The sequence below is a fragment of the Ovis aries genome, chromosome 13 (genome assembly GCF_016772045.2).
Source record: "Ovis aries strain OAR_USU_Benz2616 breed Rambouillet chromosome 13, ARS-UI_Ramb_v3.0, whole genome shotgun sequence".
In the NCBI taxonomy this organism is placed as follows: domain Eukaryota; kingdom Metazoa; phylum Chordata; class Mammalia; order Artiodactyla; family Bovidae; genus Ovis; species Ovis aries.
The window spans coordinates 29,685,497-29,702,652 of record NC_056066.1 but is presented as its reverse complement, the minus strand read 5'-3'; the positions used below and the strand labels follow the sequence as shown (position 1 = coordinate 29,702,652).

The 17,156-nt window shown below is 37.6% G+C and overlaps 1 protein-coding gene and 1 long non-coding RNA gene across 7 annotated transcripts in view; one reads left to right on the top strand and one right to left on the bottom strand.

Moving 5' to 3' along the window:
* Positions 1–14,467, top strand: part of MINDY3 (MINDY lysine 48 deubiquitinase 3) — an 82,657-nt gene extending 68,190 nt beyond the window's left edge. For all 6 annotated transcript variants that reach the window (XM_042230588.1, XM_012188433.4, XM_042230585.1 and 3 more), the window contains 4 exons: positions 6,796–6,868; positions 8,737–8,824; positions 10,906–10,977; positions 13,485–14,467. In XM_042230588.1, coding sequence (XP_042086522.1) covers positions 6,796–6,868; positions 8,737–8,824; positions 10,906–10,977; positions 13,485–13,634 — 383 coding nt within the window. In that variant the 3' untranslated portion in view covers positions 13,635–14,467. The remainder of the gene's footprint in view (positions 1–6,795; positions 6,869–8,736; positions 8,825–10,905; positions 10,978–13,484) is intronic.
* LOC132657618 (uncharacterized) lies at positions 10,698–16,784 on the bottom strand. Its single transcript, XR_009596042.1, has 2 exons — positions 13,074–16,784; positions 10,698–12,991 (listed from the first exon to the last, which is right to left on the bottom strand). It is a non-coding gene; the product is annotated as an uncharacterized LOC132657618 (long non-coding RNA).
* Positions 16,785–17,156: the final 372 nt, after the last annotated feature.

Here is a 17,156-nt window from a genome sequence, read left to right as displayed (position 1 = left end):
GTGATGCCAAAGGTAAGAAATTAATGGTCAAGGCTTGGATTTATGGTTTGTTTTTTTTTTCCTTCTCTTTCTTTTATTGGGATGTAATTGCTTTACAGTGCTGTCATTGTTTCAGCTATGTATACGTACATCCCCTCGCTCTTGCACCAGGGCAGGAATAGAGATGCAGACATATGAGAATGGACTTTTTATACAGGGGTGGCAGGGAGGAGCTGGAGGGGATGAATAGAGAGTAGCATTGACATATATACACTGTCATGTGTAAAACAGCCAGCTAGTGGGGAGCTGCTGTATAGCACAGGAAGCTCAGCTTGGAGCTTCGAGAGGATTTATGTTTTAAAGAATATATTTCAGAGAACGAGTCGAGCAGTTTTCTGTTATGTACCTTCCTCTTAAGGCTTTAAGGTGTTTGTTTTGTTTTTCCCTCCATCTCTCACCCCTCTTCTAGATGTTTGCCTTTTCTATACCTCACATCCCAGTGGAGAGTGAGTGTGGAGTGGTATACACACATACACATGTAAAATGCCTGCTCTGTTTCAGGACATATTAGGTGACATGTTTCTACCCATATTGATAGTAATCACTGTGTGAAAGGTAGATTCCTTCTGGAATGGAATGCATTATAGTAAGGTAAGATGACTTGACAGATGAACTGGGTATTTTCCCAGGGTTTCCAGTCAGCTCTTTATAGTGCTGTGTAATTTTGATTTGAATTGATGGTCCGAGATGTCAAACATACTCTTATCCCAGTGTAACCACCAACACAAACCACTCTCAACGCAAACATATGGCCTTTCTGTACGGCGCCTTTTCGGATACTTATATATTTCTTTCCTTAGTGAGAAACTGAGACCTAAAATTATAAGTGAATGAGTTTGAGAAAAGAAATGTGCACAGAAAGTATCAGAATATTTCAGGAGATAACTGAACACAGTATTTTAGGAGACGATGAACAGAGTTGTAGAGAAATGCCTTCAGAATAAGAAGGAGTAGATCTGGACTTGAAAAGCCTAATGTGATTTAGAAGGTGAGTTTTGGTTTATATTCTAAAGGAACTATCAGGAATACAAAGATACTAAAACTAATGTTTAGTATCTTACAGTCGCAAGTAGTAGATTTGTTTGCATTTTACAATTTCAAGTTTTTCCATCATTAATGAGGTAGCAGACTCCATTGGGTTTTACTGAATTACAAGGAAAATTAGACTGTCTTATTGTCAATATGAAAACACAATTTATGATTGTTGGCAGTTTTTCAGAATTGAGTCCTCAGGAATACATAGGAAAATAAATTTGTTATGTTTTTAATTAGAGAAAATTATTGATTAAATAAAGTAGTTTTCATCTGTATAGTTTTATGTGGGACGACTTAGCAGGACTATAATCTGATAGTTAAGAAGTAAACAAAACTTGTTCAGTCATCTTAGAGCTGTGTCTTTCTATTACTTAACCTTTAGTTCAGTTCAGTTGCTCAGTCTTGTCCAACTCTTTGCAACCCTTTGGATTGCAGCACACCAGGCTTGCCGGTCCATCACCAACTCCTGGAGCTTACTTACCATGGAGAAAATGAACTCCACTTTCTCATTTGAGTATCACTGTTTATTGTTTAGCTATATAGAGTCCACTCTAGGAAGTTGGATTCAGTTCAGTTCAGTTGCTCAGTCGTGTCCCACTCTTTGTAACCCCATGGACTGCAGCATGCAAGCCCTCCCCGTCCATCACCAACTCCCAGAGTCCACCCAAACCCATGTCCATTGAGTCGGTGATGCCATCCAACCATCTCATCCTCTGTCATACCCTTCTCCTCCTGCCTTCAATCTTTCCCAGCATCAGGGTCTTTTCCAGTGAGTCAGTTCTTCACATCAGGTAGCCAAAGTGTTGGAGTTTCAGCTTCAACATCAGTCCTTCCAATGAACACCCAGGACTGATCTCCTTTAGGACGGACTGGTTGGATCTCCTTGCAGTCCAAGGGACTCTCACGAGTCTTCTCCAACACCACAGTTCAAAAGCATCAATTCTTTGGCACTCAGCTTTCTTTATAGTCCAACTCTCACATCCATACATGACTACTGGAAAATCCGCAGCTTTTACTAGACGGACCTTTGTTGGCAAAGTAATGTTTCTGCTTTTTAATATGCCATCTAGGTTGGTCATAACTTTCCTTCCAAGGAGTAAGCATCTTTTAATTTCATGGCTGCAATCACCATCTGCAGTGATTTTGGAGCCCCAAAAAATAAAGTCTGACACTGTTTCCACTGTCTCCCCATCTATTTGCCATGAAGTGATGAGACTGGATGCCATGATCTTCGTTTTCTGAATGTCGAGCTCTAAGCCAACTTTCACTCTCCACTTTCACTTTCATCAAGAGGCTCTTTAGTTCTTCCTCACTTTCTGCCATAAGGGTGGTGTCATCTGCATATCTGAGGTTATCGATATTTCTCCCAACAATCTTGATTACAGCTTATACTTCATCCAGCCCTGTGTTTCTCATGATGTACTCTGCCTAGAAGTTAAATAAGCAGGGTGACAATATACAGCCTTGACGTACTCCTTTTCCTATTTGGAACCAGTCTGTTCCATGTCCAGTTCTAACTGTTGCTTTCTGACCTGCATACAGGTTTCTCAAGAGGCAGGTCAGGCGGTCTGGTATTCCCACCTCTTTCAGAGTTTTCCACAGTTTATTGTGATCCACACAGTCAAAGGCTTTGGCATAGTCAATAAAGGAGAAATCGATGTTTTTCTGGAACTCTTGCTTTTTTGATGTTCCAGCGGATGTTGGCAATTTGATCTCTGGTTCCTCTGCGTTTTCTAAAACCAGCTTGAACATCTGGAAATTCATGGTTCACGTATTGTTGAAGCCTGGCTTGGAGAATTTTAAGCATCACTTTATTAGTGTGTGAGATGAGTGCAATTGTGCAGTAGATTGAGCATTCTTTGGCATTGCCTTTCTTCGGGATTGGAATGAAAACTGACCTTTTCCAGTCCTGTGGCCACTGCTGAGTTTTCCAAATAGAAAATTCTTCATTTTTAGTCACAAACTAAATTACTAATTTGATCCCCACCCCCACCATAGTACTCTTTTCTGTATTCTGCACCATGTTTGGTTTGGTTTGTAACTTTCCCATCACATAAGGTGAAGTAGTTCTGCAAGATAAGCCAGAAATCAACTTCTCATTTCTTTCCAAACTTCATAGGTACAGTTCACAAAGCTGTTTTTGGTTGAACCATAATGCCTGAACAGAGCAGTTTATGTAAGTCTAAAGTTAGGGTTAGCTTGAATAATTGTCAGAACTGTGATTGAGCAGCCTCTTGTATCAAGCCCTCTGCTGGTCCTGGGGCTGTGTCTTCTCTGCCGTCCAGGAGCCAGAGAAGCAAAGCAGCAGGGAGACATGGGACAGGAGACCAGGGCAAAAGCAACCACAAAAATGCCTGGACCCTGCCTCAGGGCCAAAGTCACAGAGGTTAAAGCATCTGCCTGCAATGCAGGAGACGTGGATTCGATCCCTGAGTCGGGAAGATCCCCCTGGAGAAGGAAGTGGCAACCCACTCCAATATTCTTGCCTGGAGAATCCCATGGACGGAGGAGCCTGGTGGGCTACAGTCCACGGGGTTGCAAAGAGTCGGACATGACTGAGCAACTTCACTTTCACTTTCTTTAAGAGTTCTACTAAATTGTTTATGTTATTAAAGTATTGATAATAATAATAGGGAAAGTACGATACAACATTTAATAAAAATAATTTATTATTTTCTTGACTAAGACCAACAGTGTTTACATTCTCCTCAATTAGATCTCTTCTAGGAAATGGCAACCCACTCCAGTATTCCTGCCTGGGAAATCCCATGGACAGGGAAGCTTGGAGGGCTACAGTCCTTGGGGTCGCAAAGAGTCAGACACAACTTGGCCACTAAAGAATAAACAATAACTAGCTCTCGATTTTCTCCTCTGTTCCTAAGAAACTTTACTCTTCTCATCTACAGAGGTTTGAATATATTACAGTCCCAATGCTGGGTCCTGCCTCTTCTCAAGCTCTCCCTCACCTGCTTGAACTCCTGACACAGCTCTTCTCCTGCAGCTCTCCATCAACTGCGGCCTCTGCTAAGAGAGACCTGCCAGGTTCCCCTTGTCTTCCCCAGGTTTTCCCAGTGGGGATCACAGTAGGTGCTCCCTTTTCCTTCATGTCCAGCTCTGACTTCTTCTTCCTCATGAATTCTCGTCGTACCCAGCAGGTTGTGAACTCACTCCACTGTCAACACTCCTTCCTTGCACTGCTCTGCGCTGTGTCCCTCCTCTCACACTCTAGGAGCTGGGCACTTCTTACCATCTGTTTACTTGTTTTGAAAAAGCAAAACTCTTTCAAATTCGTAAACAGCTTTTCCCCTCGTTTTCAAATGTCTTAAAACACAACTTAACTGTATGTGAACATTGGCTCTGTAGCTGCTCACCAGCTCACTGTCACACACACACAGTGCCCCCTCTTATCCTCCCTGTTCTTCCGAGGTGGAACGCCTGCACGAGTCTGTTTTATATTCATGTGGTTAAATTACTGATGCATTCACATTCTCCTTTTTCCTTTTGTGTTTCTTAGCCCTGCCTCTGTGTGTGGGTGTGGGTGTGTGTGTGTGTGCATGTGCGTGCACACGTGCTCACTCAGTCGTGTCCCAGTCTTTACAACCCACCAGCACTGTAGCCCATGGACTATAGCCCACTGGGCTCCTCTGTACATGGAATTTTCCAGGCAAGGATAGCTTGAGAAGTCAACAAATTGACTCTCAGGTTTCCTCTGCTGTTGATATTGAGGTCATCTTATCATTGTGTCTCTATTTCCATATTCTCTGTGGAACCAACCAAATCCTAGATGGCATGAGTTTCATCTGCTTAGACTTAAGGCTTCTTTTTCTAAAGAACTTGTCTTGATACGAATAACTGCTAAAGAATAAAGTAACTTCAAAATCAGTGTTTCAGAAAGGTAATTCCAAATCTCCTCTTCTGATCTTGGGTATATTAAAAGTCTGTGAGGTATTGAAAAAACGCTCTCCAGTCTCTAGTTATACTGTACGTATTAAAAAATAGAGTCACTGGCTTATAGTCACTGCTGTGCTCCGTGTTTACAAGCTGTAAATCTCATAGGTTGCTTGAAAACTGTTGGAGTGGTTACATTTTGAGGTAAATTATGTTTGAGTTAACGAGGTCATTGTGTTATTTTCCTGCTTGTTGTTTGTATCTTATACAGCCAATTAGCTTTTTCTGAGGATGGGAGCAGAGTCTCAGTTACAGTAAGAAGAGATAAGGCTGCCTGCCATTCAGTGCTTCTGAAGAATATTGTAATACACACTGCCTGTGTCGAGTGATACATTCGATAACCCATAAACACAGAACTGTTTGTGTCTGCCAGTGACCTGATAAAGCCTGTTTTACATTATGAGATGCTAAGCTTTTAGCTGTGACCTAACTAAGCAAAATGAGTAATTTTTTTCTACCTTTCGAACTCAAGTTAGGCTTACAAAGCTGGAATATTTTCACAGGTGCCTTAAAACAAGTGCTTTATTCTCTATATTGTAAATTATTGGTAGCTTGACAAACTGGAATTATTCTAAACCCCCACTTTATAAAATTATGTTTAGGAAAATTTTTAATTATCCTAAATGATTCTCAGCCTTTTAGTCAAGGCCAATCAGTCTTCATATGAATAAGCATGTGCTTAGGAGGTTTAAGAAAAGACTTTAAAGAATCATAACTTCTTTATTTCCTTTCTGGTAGAGACAGAGTACACACTACGTCCAGAAAGAGCAGCTATGCTTTATTTTGTGGTTTGATGACAGAAGCAGGACTTTTGGACACCTCGTTTTCCAAGACAAGATTTTTATTTTTATTATTCTAACCCCTGAAAAGGGTATGGTGTTATTATTATCCTAATCCCTGAAAAAGGGTATCATGTTGGAAGCTGATCGGAAGCCAAGACAGTCTTCAGAAATGAGTAAATGGGTAGAGGAACTCGAGTGTTGGACATTTAAGGGCATCAACAACTTGCTGGTTTAAAAGCACTGTGATTTCAGACAGCCCAGAAGCTTTTTTTGTGTGTCATGCTCTGTTGCATCATCTGAGTTTGGGCCATTTCCCATCCTCATTGAGCCCTAGAAAAGGAGTATTTTCTATTGACTAGTCTTCATCAACATTTGAGTCTACCCTATGTCCCAACTTTTTTTTTTTTTCCTGTTAAATCTTTGGCTTTTATTTAAGTCAGGTCTGTTGATTTAAGTCAAGAGGTATCTTTTCTTGATCTTATATTATTAGAGACCTAAATAGCAATTGATCATGAAAATCCTTTCAAAAAAGTACATAACATTGTGACAAGAGGAATTTATTGGTAAAGGATCATTTAAATTGGATTTGTTAAAGGGAATTTAAAGGTTTACATTATTTATTGAAAAATAAACCTAATTAATAAATAGTTGTTATAAACTTAAGTAGAAAAAACTTGTATCATTTAAATTTGTAAGCCTGTTTAAGAAGTAATTTGGCTTTAAGGTTTCTTTGGTGTTCTCAGGTAGAAGTCATGTGGTTATTTTTGTATTAAAAACTAACCTTGAAAATAAATCTTTGCCTATGTGCTCAAGAACACTAATGGAAAAAAAAGAACCTAATAATAATAGACATTGCGCCCAAAATAAGCTGAATATGCTATTCCTTAACTCTTTGTATCCCTCTTACTGACTTCACTGGTGTCTGTGATCAGCAGTAATAGCATTTCTTGAAGTAAGCTGTCTAAATTGTTTCTGTAATATATTTTCTCAGATAATGGATTCATACCTGACTCACTTCTAGAAGATGTGATGAAAGCCTTGGACCTTGTTTCAGATCCTGAATAGTAAGATACATACAAAGTGTTATTTAGTGAGGGGGGAGGGTGGGAGAACTCTTTTAACTGCCCCACGTGGCCACTGTCTTCATTAATAATGTATATCATTACATCTATAACTTCTATAAATGTGGGATCTTTATTATCCATGGGAAAATCTCTCTCTAGTTAGGTGGACACATCTTTTAATCAAATACATAATATATTGATCAAATATAGGTTATTAAAAATCACCTTTGGTCTACATTTTCTTTTTTTTTTCCTTTTTCCGAAAGTATATCTGACAGTGAAAAAGCTTTAGCTAACAAACATTTAAGGAAAGGATTCAGCAAAAGCATCCCAAAACATATTGGTATACAGTTTTTAGAACTTGATACTATTCTATTTTCAGTTAGTTTGGCTATATTTTCTTTGAAAGTATGAAATATGTATAAATATTAGCAAACTAACCACATGTGAAATAATGTCTCAATCTCACCACCTAGAGCTGGGATGTTACCCTTTCTTAGTAGACATAATTGGTGATTCCAACTTAAAGAGGAGAAATTCAGAGACAGTTGAACCAGTCCAATAAATGGTATAATAGTAACTACCATATTTCTTCTCAACTGATTACCAAGTGGAGACCTTTTTGTTTATATTGCTCTAATACGCGAAAGAGACTTGAATTCGGATAATTTTGGTTACTAAGAAGTCTTAAGATGGGAAGGAAGAAAAAGACAGTTATTAAAGTTAGCACAGATGAGTCGAATTGTTTTTCTAGAAATAGCTGAAAGATTGGACAGTTACTCACTTGGTCCTTTGGTCCAGTCCATTTATAATGTTCGATGGCCATAAGCTAACTGGACCGTATCAAGGATTAATATAGTAAATATGACTGTGTCTTCATCTGTTTCATTTCATAACATGATATATATGTATTACTGTATTCTTAAAGTAAGCTAAAGGAAAGGTCATAAGGAACATCATAAGAGAAATTTATTTATGATATATGTTTATATTGATTGAAAAATACATGTGTATGTTTGTGTAAGTGGACCCTGGCAATTCAAACCCATGTTATACAAGGGTCAACTGTATAAAAGTTATCTTTATAACCTGAGAGGTAATATGGAGAAAAAAGATGTTCTAAAAAGACCATTTTCATTTTTAAAACTCTTTAAACTGCAGTCCACTCTTCTCTGCCTTCTTTCTATACATGATACCTTTCAGCAACCTCAGTGACACCAAATGGTAAGGGCTCTGCCAAACGCTACTCCAGACCGCTACTGGAACAACAGTCATGCCACTTCCTGAAATTCAGTGTACTTTATTAGCTCTTTGAGAACTGTCTTACCTTTCATAACCTTCAGTTTACACTGTCTAAGAATTTTAAGCCTCCATCTCATTTGGTTCTTGAAAGTGAGCTTTTCAGGAGATGTTTTTGATTATCTGATGTACTGCTACCTTTGACACTGTTCCTTTTTCTCTCTAACGTAAAAGAAAAAAATGTTTATTTTTAAGCCTAAATGCCTCATTTGGTAGCTAAATTCAGGCATACCTATGAAGCAAAGGGAATGTGCCTTTGGGAGGCTATAGGCCTGCTTTTATAAGCCTGGGTTTTTAAGTTACTTTACCTAATAAGGAACAATATTCCAAAGTCATCATCATAATTTAAATTCTAAATAGTAACAGATTACTCTGGTTTAAAAATAACCAAGTTTTGGCAAATTAGATGTCATTCCTGTGTATTTGTCATTAAGGGTCTAAAAAAGAACAGCTCTCAGGATTTTTGGCAGTCAAATGTGTTGCAGTACCAGTAATTTAATCATGAAAGAAGAAAAATAAGCTTTTTTTTCCTGTGGTATCCACTGTTTTTCTTTTTTCTCTCTCCATAGTATAAATCTCATGAAGAATAAATTAGATCCAGAAGGATTAGGAATCATATTATTGGGTCCATTTCTTCAAGAATTTTTTCCTGATCAGGTAACATTGTTTTGTTCTATTGGGATGATCATATTATGATTGTTTCAGCATTTTTCCCTACTAAACATGTTCTGACATGCAGATATTAGACTAAGAAAGCACTATTATGTAAATACTTGCCCAGACCAAGAGGATAGAAGGGCATGTATGTTCCAATACAATAATGTAAAATTTTGATTAAAGGACAGAGGTGGTGAAAGCCAGTATATACACCAATATAGACATTCTGATACTGTTTTCTAAAGAAAGATTCAAATTCAGAAATACGTGGAATAAAAACAGAAAGATTCTCTTAATCCCCTCCTGCCCCTGGGTAACTTCAGGTAACTATTGTCAATAGGTTGGTATGTATCTTTAGAACTTTCTCAATGCTAGCAAAGAAGGTTAAGGATCCTGTATGTAGTGCGAACTCCTACCGGTGCTCCTGTGTCCCAGGAGAATTTTAGTTGCATTAAAGGAGACCCTTTGAGTGGAACCGTACTATTTCATGTTGGGTCATGTCTATGTCACTGGCTAATTCTACAGCCTACACTTAACTTTTCCTCCTGTCGGAGTGCAGGGTTTTACCACTCCCTCAAATTATTTAGCAAGGTGTGTTGTGATTTCATCAGATACCAGCATAGTTTACAGTAAGAATAGCAGAAGCAGCTACCATTTAATAAGCATGTACTATGCATGAGATACTGTGTACCTTCTAAATTGCATATTATTTTTCCCCAATTTTGCCAGTGAGGAAATTGAAGATTAGAGAACTTAAAAAAATGGCTTAAGGTTATACTGCTAGCACGAGGCCAATTCAGGATCCAGTGTAGGTTGTCTAAGCCCAGAGACAAAGCATTTTAGCGCGGTTACATTACCTTTTGTTGCTATTTATTTTATACCACTTGTTACCAGAACTGCAGTAAGATATTTATTTTGTAAGTTAAAATACAGTAACTCTGAAAATCCAGTCAAATCATTTATCTAAGTAATTGCACTGACTTGTGTTTAAATAAGATGGTTGATATGTCTTTTAAAGCTTTTGAGTGGGATACAAAAAAGAGCGTAGATTCTAGACATGAAAAGTAAAAAACAGTTAAAAATATGAACTCTTTTAAAATATGATGCACAAATTATTAAGATTTGAACTAAAAGAAGAGAAGTTGAAAAAAAATCACAAATGTGCACAGAGCTGACAACAAAAGGTCTTTTCATGTGAAGATGAGGAATATGCTTGTCTCAGAGAACTGAGAAAGGTGAGTGGTTGGGGACAAGCCTGGAAAAGCAGTTTAGGTCCTACATTTTTAGGATTCTTGGTTACAAATCCCAGCATGAACTAAACATGAGCAGGAAGGAGTAGCTCAGAATACTTGAAGGATGGAAGAGGTAGGCAGTGCCCGGAAGGTGGGTTCCAAGAGCTTCTGGGACTGGGCCAAGTTTCATCTCCACCCCCATACATGCACATATTTAAAACCATAAACTACTGTAGAAGAACTTATCATAAAAATCACTGCTTTGCCAATCTCTAGTCTCTTCCCCAGATGCAACTATTTCAGCTTTTAGGTTTTATAGTACTTAAGTGTAAGGTCGAACCCCGGGGGCCATGATGGGCCGCCCCTTCCCTCCCCGCTGGCGGGAGAAGTCCCTAAGGAAGGAGCCTCCCAGATCCCGGGGACCAGTGACAGCACAGTTCGCCAAATCCGCCCCACCCCAGCCACGTAGAAGGACCTATCAGCCCGTGACACCTCGGCCCGATGACCTATCCAAATCCCCATCCATTAACCTGACCATCCCTCGCAAAAAACTTATATAAGCTGCTTCTAACACAGCCGGGCACGGACTTCCTCGACCTGCCTCGTTTGGGTCCAGGAATCCTGCCGGGTAGCGCTTCGTCATTAAAAAGCTTGTTAGACAGTTGTTTTTTTTTTTTGGTGTCCTGGTCGTCTTTTATCTAACACTAAGTACATAAATCTAAGTGTCTTGCTTTGTCAACTGATTCCGTAATCAAAGGCTGTGGAATTAAGAAGCTTCCATTTTACTTTGAATTGCTAGTTAGAAATTGCCTGATATACAGTTTTAATTGTTGGTTATTTATAATATAGGGTTCCAGTGGTCCAGAGTCTTTTACTGTCTACCACTACAATGGATTGAAACAGTCAAATTACAATGAAAAGGTATGATAACTCAGTGTAATTTGTCTTCACCTGAGTTGATAAAATACAGGAGTATGTATTACAATGTCTGAGTCCCATAAACCTGATGCCTAAGCAAGGAAGTTATTCTAGGAGTCTCTTTACTGTCACAGCTTATCATAGACCTGGACTCAGTGAGAGAGTCATTGGAATTTTGGAGCAGTGGTTTCACTATAACAAGGTAACTCATCTGCATACCTGTTGTTACAAAATCAAGTTTAGTCCACGGAAGTTATTGATCCACTTAAATGAAGAATGAAGGGGCAAGAGGGAGATTTTTTATTTAAAAATATGTATATTTTTGAAAGGATTTAAGTTAATAACCATAACAGCGAGCATTTATTGAGGATGTCCCAAGAATTGTCATCGCACTTTGTTTTCTCCAAAGTTTCACCCCACCTCATGAACTAAGTATTCTTGCATATTCTCCGTTTACAGTAGAGAAAATTGAGGCACAGAGAAGGAAGCAGTTCACCAAGGTCAGGCAGCAAGGAGACAGCAGAGCTGGAGCGAAGGGTGTCTCCCTCTGAGCCTGTGGTTCACCTGCTGTGCTCTGATCTTGCCTTCTTGAATCTCAGACAAGGGCCCATGGGTGCTTCACTTCCAGATGTACTCACCCACTCTACAGCAGAAGTTTGGTCTTGACAATTCACCCTCTTTGATTAATGAGCTTGATCTACTCTGTTTGCATTTATTCCAGTTAAGAGTCACAGTAGATATAGCTCATATTAGAAGGACTAAGGCCTAACATGCCTTTTTAATTTGAAGTACCTGTGCTGACTTCATGTGTATCTGATATACTGAGGATGGCTACAGAAAACAGATCGTCATGTGCATTAGGGCACATCTAAACCTGCCCCTAAAATATACTTTTGTTTATAACAAAATATAAATTAGAACTTTTACTAAGTTAGGGCCAAAGATCTTTTCATAGGATAATTGATATCTATTGTGAAAAATAGAAATTGTCAATGAAAAGAGAACTTGTATGTTCGGTCCTACTGTGTAAATTAATGAGCACTTCATCTAGTTGTAAGTTCTGTGTAGCCTTGTACTAGAAGGTACTTTGTAGTCACAAAGTAGTTACTTGCCTACACAATCCCTGCAAAGTAGATCAGTCAAATGTTATCTGTATTTTACAGATGAAGCCTCTGGGACAGGGAGATTAGTGACTCACCCAGGGGAGCAGGGACTGGAACTGAGTTCCTGAAACCCAGTTCTGTCCTTGGTCTGCCTGCCCACGCTATATGTGTATAGTAAGTTTTTAAGTCACGCTCATAACAAGTAAAAGTGTCTGACATGACTAACAAAAAGAAATCAAAGATGACCTATTAACCTGACAACAGGACATAAGAATTAGAATGCAAAGCATGTATTATACTATTAAGCTGCAAAGGTTTAACATAAAGTTACTTACGTTATACGAGCTAGAAATGTAGTAGACCGCATAGAAGATACTATTAAAAATACCTGAGGAAACAGGTAGCAGGAGAAGGCTGGCCAAGTGGAAGGGAGCCTGACCCACCAGCGCAGCCCAGGCTGGTGAGGCCACAGAGGAGATCATGGTACTCAGCCCTGAGCACTTCTGCTCTAACACTGTGGCCAAGGAAAGTTTTTCATGGAAGAGAGGTCTTGTCTTTCTTGTTCATTATGATAACCTGTTATATGCTTGGTGGACAATTTTTGAGAAAAAGTTGTTTTGCTTTAGAGAGCTAAAAAGCATGATTACTTAGGGTTTTAATAGTAAAGTTACTCCATCAAAACTAGAACCTAATTAAGAAACCAAAGTACCTGACCTAGTAATAGAAAATACTCCACTCCTGTAGTTAATGTTTTTTAAGGAGATTCCAACTTAAGGCTAAGTTTATAGCTTTTATCTTGGAAGAACATAATTATAATCATGTGTATCAGCCACTGAGTGTGAAAATCATTATACATACTTTTTCAACACAGCAGGCTTATTCTGTTGTCTTTCAAATTATGCAATTAGAATATTCTGATATCAAGAGAAATTAATGACAGTGCTTTCATGTATACAGTGAGTGCTTATAAATGCTAACTTATTGTCAGTATGTTACTTCATATATAATGTCTAAAAGTTTTTTAAATTAGAGTGAAACCTTTTTTGACGTCCGTCCACCTGCCACTGCATATCAATTACCTAGTTTTTTATCCATCAACCTTTTCCTGCTATTTGATTTCTCTTTCTGACTGAAGTCTTTTTTTCTCCATGATTTTTTGTGCCAAACCAAAATGAAGAGCACTTCAGAAGTATTTAATGCAATAACAGAAAATTTCATTGACAAATATCCAGTTTGCTTCCAGCTCTGGAAATTCAGCACTTTATTTTCTGCTTTCATTATAAGTCCTTCTCAGAATATATAGCTGTATTTTTATCACAGCTTTTTATCTGAAATGAGGCAACATTTGAAGAGTGAATTTTCTTTGCTAAGATTGATTGACCTCAGTGGCTTGCTTCTGTTCAATAGGTAATGTATGTGGAAGGAACCGCAGTTGTTATGGGGTTTGAAGACCCCCTGCTACAGACAGATGACACGCCCATTAAACGCTGTCTCCAAACCAAATGGCCATACATTGAATTACTCTGGACCACAGATCGCTCACCTTCACTAAACTGATTCGCCTAAGTATTTATAAAGAAGATTGTAATAGCAGATGTTGAAAAAAAGGATGCAAGACTGGCAAGTGGCCCAATGAAGCTATACACTGGTATCACTGATAATCTGTAAATAACAATTAAAGACACATTTTCAGTGTTTAAGATATGTTTAAATTATTTGTTTTAAAGCTTTATGTTAAAGGTTACCCTATTTAAATTCTTTATGTGAAATTTACTAGCAAAACTAAGCTTTAATCAAAGTTCATCACTGTTGCAGTCAGATAATTTGGTCATTTGCCAAATTACAGACATCATAATAGCATTTTTATATTGAGTATCAAGGTTACTATTTATAGACTTCTACTTTGGGATTTAATTTCATTCAGGCACCGTTTATTGTTTAAGTGATTCTGGCATGCAATGCATCAGCCTCTACATTGAAATGCAAAAGAATTTTTACCTTCATTATTTCTTAAATCTGGTTTCCATTAGAAATATTGATAAATAACAAATTATCAACCTGAATCTTTGACAATTGGCTTAGCTCTGGCATGTGTATAAAAAAGTAGAAACTATAAGGGAACATTACCATTTATTCACAGATATATAGAGGATGTATTTTAAAAAATGATAGGAAAGAGAATCTGTTTGATAGTCTTAACACTGTTAACTTTCACTGTATTGCCAACTACACATTTCCAAATTTGTCCCAACAGCCCTGTAAGCCAGCTTTCTTGTATATTTACAAATGTGATAAATGCATGAGAACATCTGTTATTACATTAGTATATCGCATTATTTATTATGGTCCTAGTCGATGGCCTAAATAAACACTTTTTTTCTTTAACTTTACCCTTGATTTGTTTACATTCATAGCTCAAAATAACGTACTCTTAAATGAGTCTGCTCAGTAGGCCTGAGAGCACAGAACAAATACCTGTTGGACTCACACAGCACCTCAACAGGGAGACCAAACCTTGCACTTAGTAACTCAAATGGTCGGAAGCACCAAAACCTGGGGGACAGCTGTCTTCGTCAGTAGACAAAGTTACAGAAGCCTCGTCCTGTGTACTTTTGAGAGCAATTACTGTTATTTCAATAGTTTTGTTGCCCAATAATTTGAAATGTGAATACCCAGAAAATACTTCACTTAAGGCAGACAAGACAGCCTCATAATGAATTTCAGAACTAAACTTTTACTTCAATAACATGTATTTCCTCTATAAATCTCTTGGGGGTTTTATTTATATTTTTGTACACATTGACAATGATAAGTAGATTTTAGCATAGGAAAACCCCCAATTTTATATATAACAACTTTCAGTAGCACTGTATTAGGAGTGTGATACTAGCTACTACAATTACAGCTGTAAAATGTCAGTATTTGGGGTTAATCTTGCTTATTTCCAAATGGATATAAAATACTATGCTAGAATTAGTTCTCTAACTCTGCTCCTAAATTCCATAAGGATTATGAAAAACCATAGATTCTACTTATAAACATTGAGTCTACAATATGTTATTCTTAGAATTGTTTCATAACAAACCATTCGAAAACTTCATGACATAATCATTTTATAAAGCCTATGGCTCAGCGGTTTGAACAAAATACAATGGGAGTGGCTTGTCTGCCTCTTAGTCTGGAGGCCCAGCTAGGAGAGTGTAGGTGCCTTAACTCCCATGACTGGGACCTTAGCTTGATCTGACAACTGTCTAAGATGACATTAGACAACTGCAGATAACATTTTCTTTTCACGTCCATGTGGGATACTTAACCCTAGACCATAGGCTGCACCATGAAACAAACCTAGAAAAATCCCCAAAAGTCTGGAGATTAAGCAGCACACTTCTAAAAAAGCCAAGGGTCAAAGTGGAATTGCAGTGGGAATTAGAACGTATTTTTTGCTGAATGATAATGAAAATAGCAGATAGCAAAATTGTGGGATAGAAATAAAGCAGTGCTTAAATGCAAATATGTAACCTTATAGAAAGTTGGAAAATTAAAAAGGTAAGCTTTCATCTCAAAAACAAACTGAAAGCAAATAACGATGCAAAAACAATCATTCACGTGCAAAGGAATGAATTCAGACTTCTACTTCATGTTCTGTGTAAAAATTTAAAAGATCAGAGATCTACTTGTAAGCTAAAACTATAAAAGAAGAAATTTTCCTCATCACAATAGGTTAGGCAGTGTTTCTTAGAATGCCAAAAACAACAGTAGCAGCAAAGATAAACTGAACTTCATCAAAATTAAAAGCATTGTGTATCAAAGGACACCATCAAAAAGATGAGATGACAACCCACAGAATGAGAGAAAATATTTGAGACTCATTACCTCATAAGGAATTTGTATCCAGAATAAATAAAGAAATCTTAACACAAAAATTTTAATGGCCATAAGACTGGAAGAGATACTACCAAAGATGATAAAAAAAAATGTCCAGTAAACACATGAAACCATGCTTAACAAAATCAGTCATTAGGGAAATTCAAATAAAAGTCATGAGATACCATCTTACCTACCCGAGGATGTTTAAATTAGAAAGCTAGACAATAACAGCTGCTGGCAAAGATGTGAAGAAAATGGAATTCTGCAGTTGTTGGTGGGGATATAAAATGGTGAAATCACTTTAGAAAAACAGTAGTGCAGTTCTTCAGAAAGTTAAATCACGGATTAGTGTATGACCCAGTGTTTCCACTCCTAGGTATACACACCCAAGAGAAACAACATATATACCACAAAAACTTTTCTTTAAATATTTATAGTGGTGTTCTTCATACTAGCCGTAAGTGGAAACAGCCTAAATGTTTACTAATGGGTGGATAAACAAGTATATATACATATAATGAAAAATCATATGAAAATTAAGAATTACTGAAACGTGCTACAACATGGATGAACTTTGAACACCTGCTAAGAAGCCTGTTGTAAAAGGCCACGTATTATGATTCCATTTATGTGAAATGGCCACAGTAGGCAAACCATAGAGGCAGAAAAGGGGTTAGCAATTGCCCATGCCTAGAATGGGGATTGAGTAGGGCAACAGAACTGGGAAATAACTGCTAATGTATAGGGGTTTCTTTGGGGGTAATAAAAATATTTTATAAAGTTGCGATGGTTGCATAACAATATACTAAAAGTCACAAAATTGAAAGAAAAAATATAAAAGGAGAAATCCATGAAACAACAGTTATATACTATGAAAAAAAGCGACACCAAAAGACCTCTTGAGGCGGGGGAGCAAGGAAAGAACTAATAAAAAGGATAAAAACACCAAACAAAATGAGAAGTAAAACAAATTATTAACACCAAAAAGAAAGGGGAACATTGCTTACAATTCTCTAGATATTAAAAAGACAGGAGTTAAGAGTACATTCAAACTTACTATTATCTTAAAAAGAGACATAAATTTAAACCTCATGGAAACAATAAGTAAAAACCTATAATAGATACACAAAAGATAAAGAAATCTAGACCTATCACTACAGAAGATCATCAAACCACAGATGAGATCAAGAGAAGAATGAGGAATTACAAAAC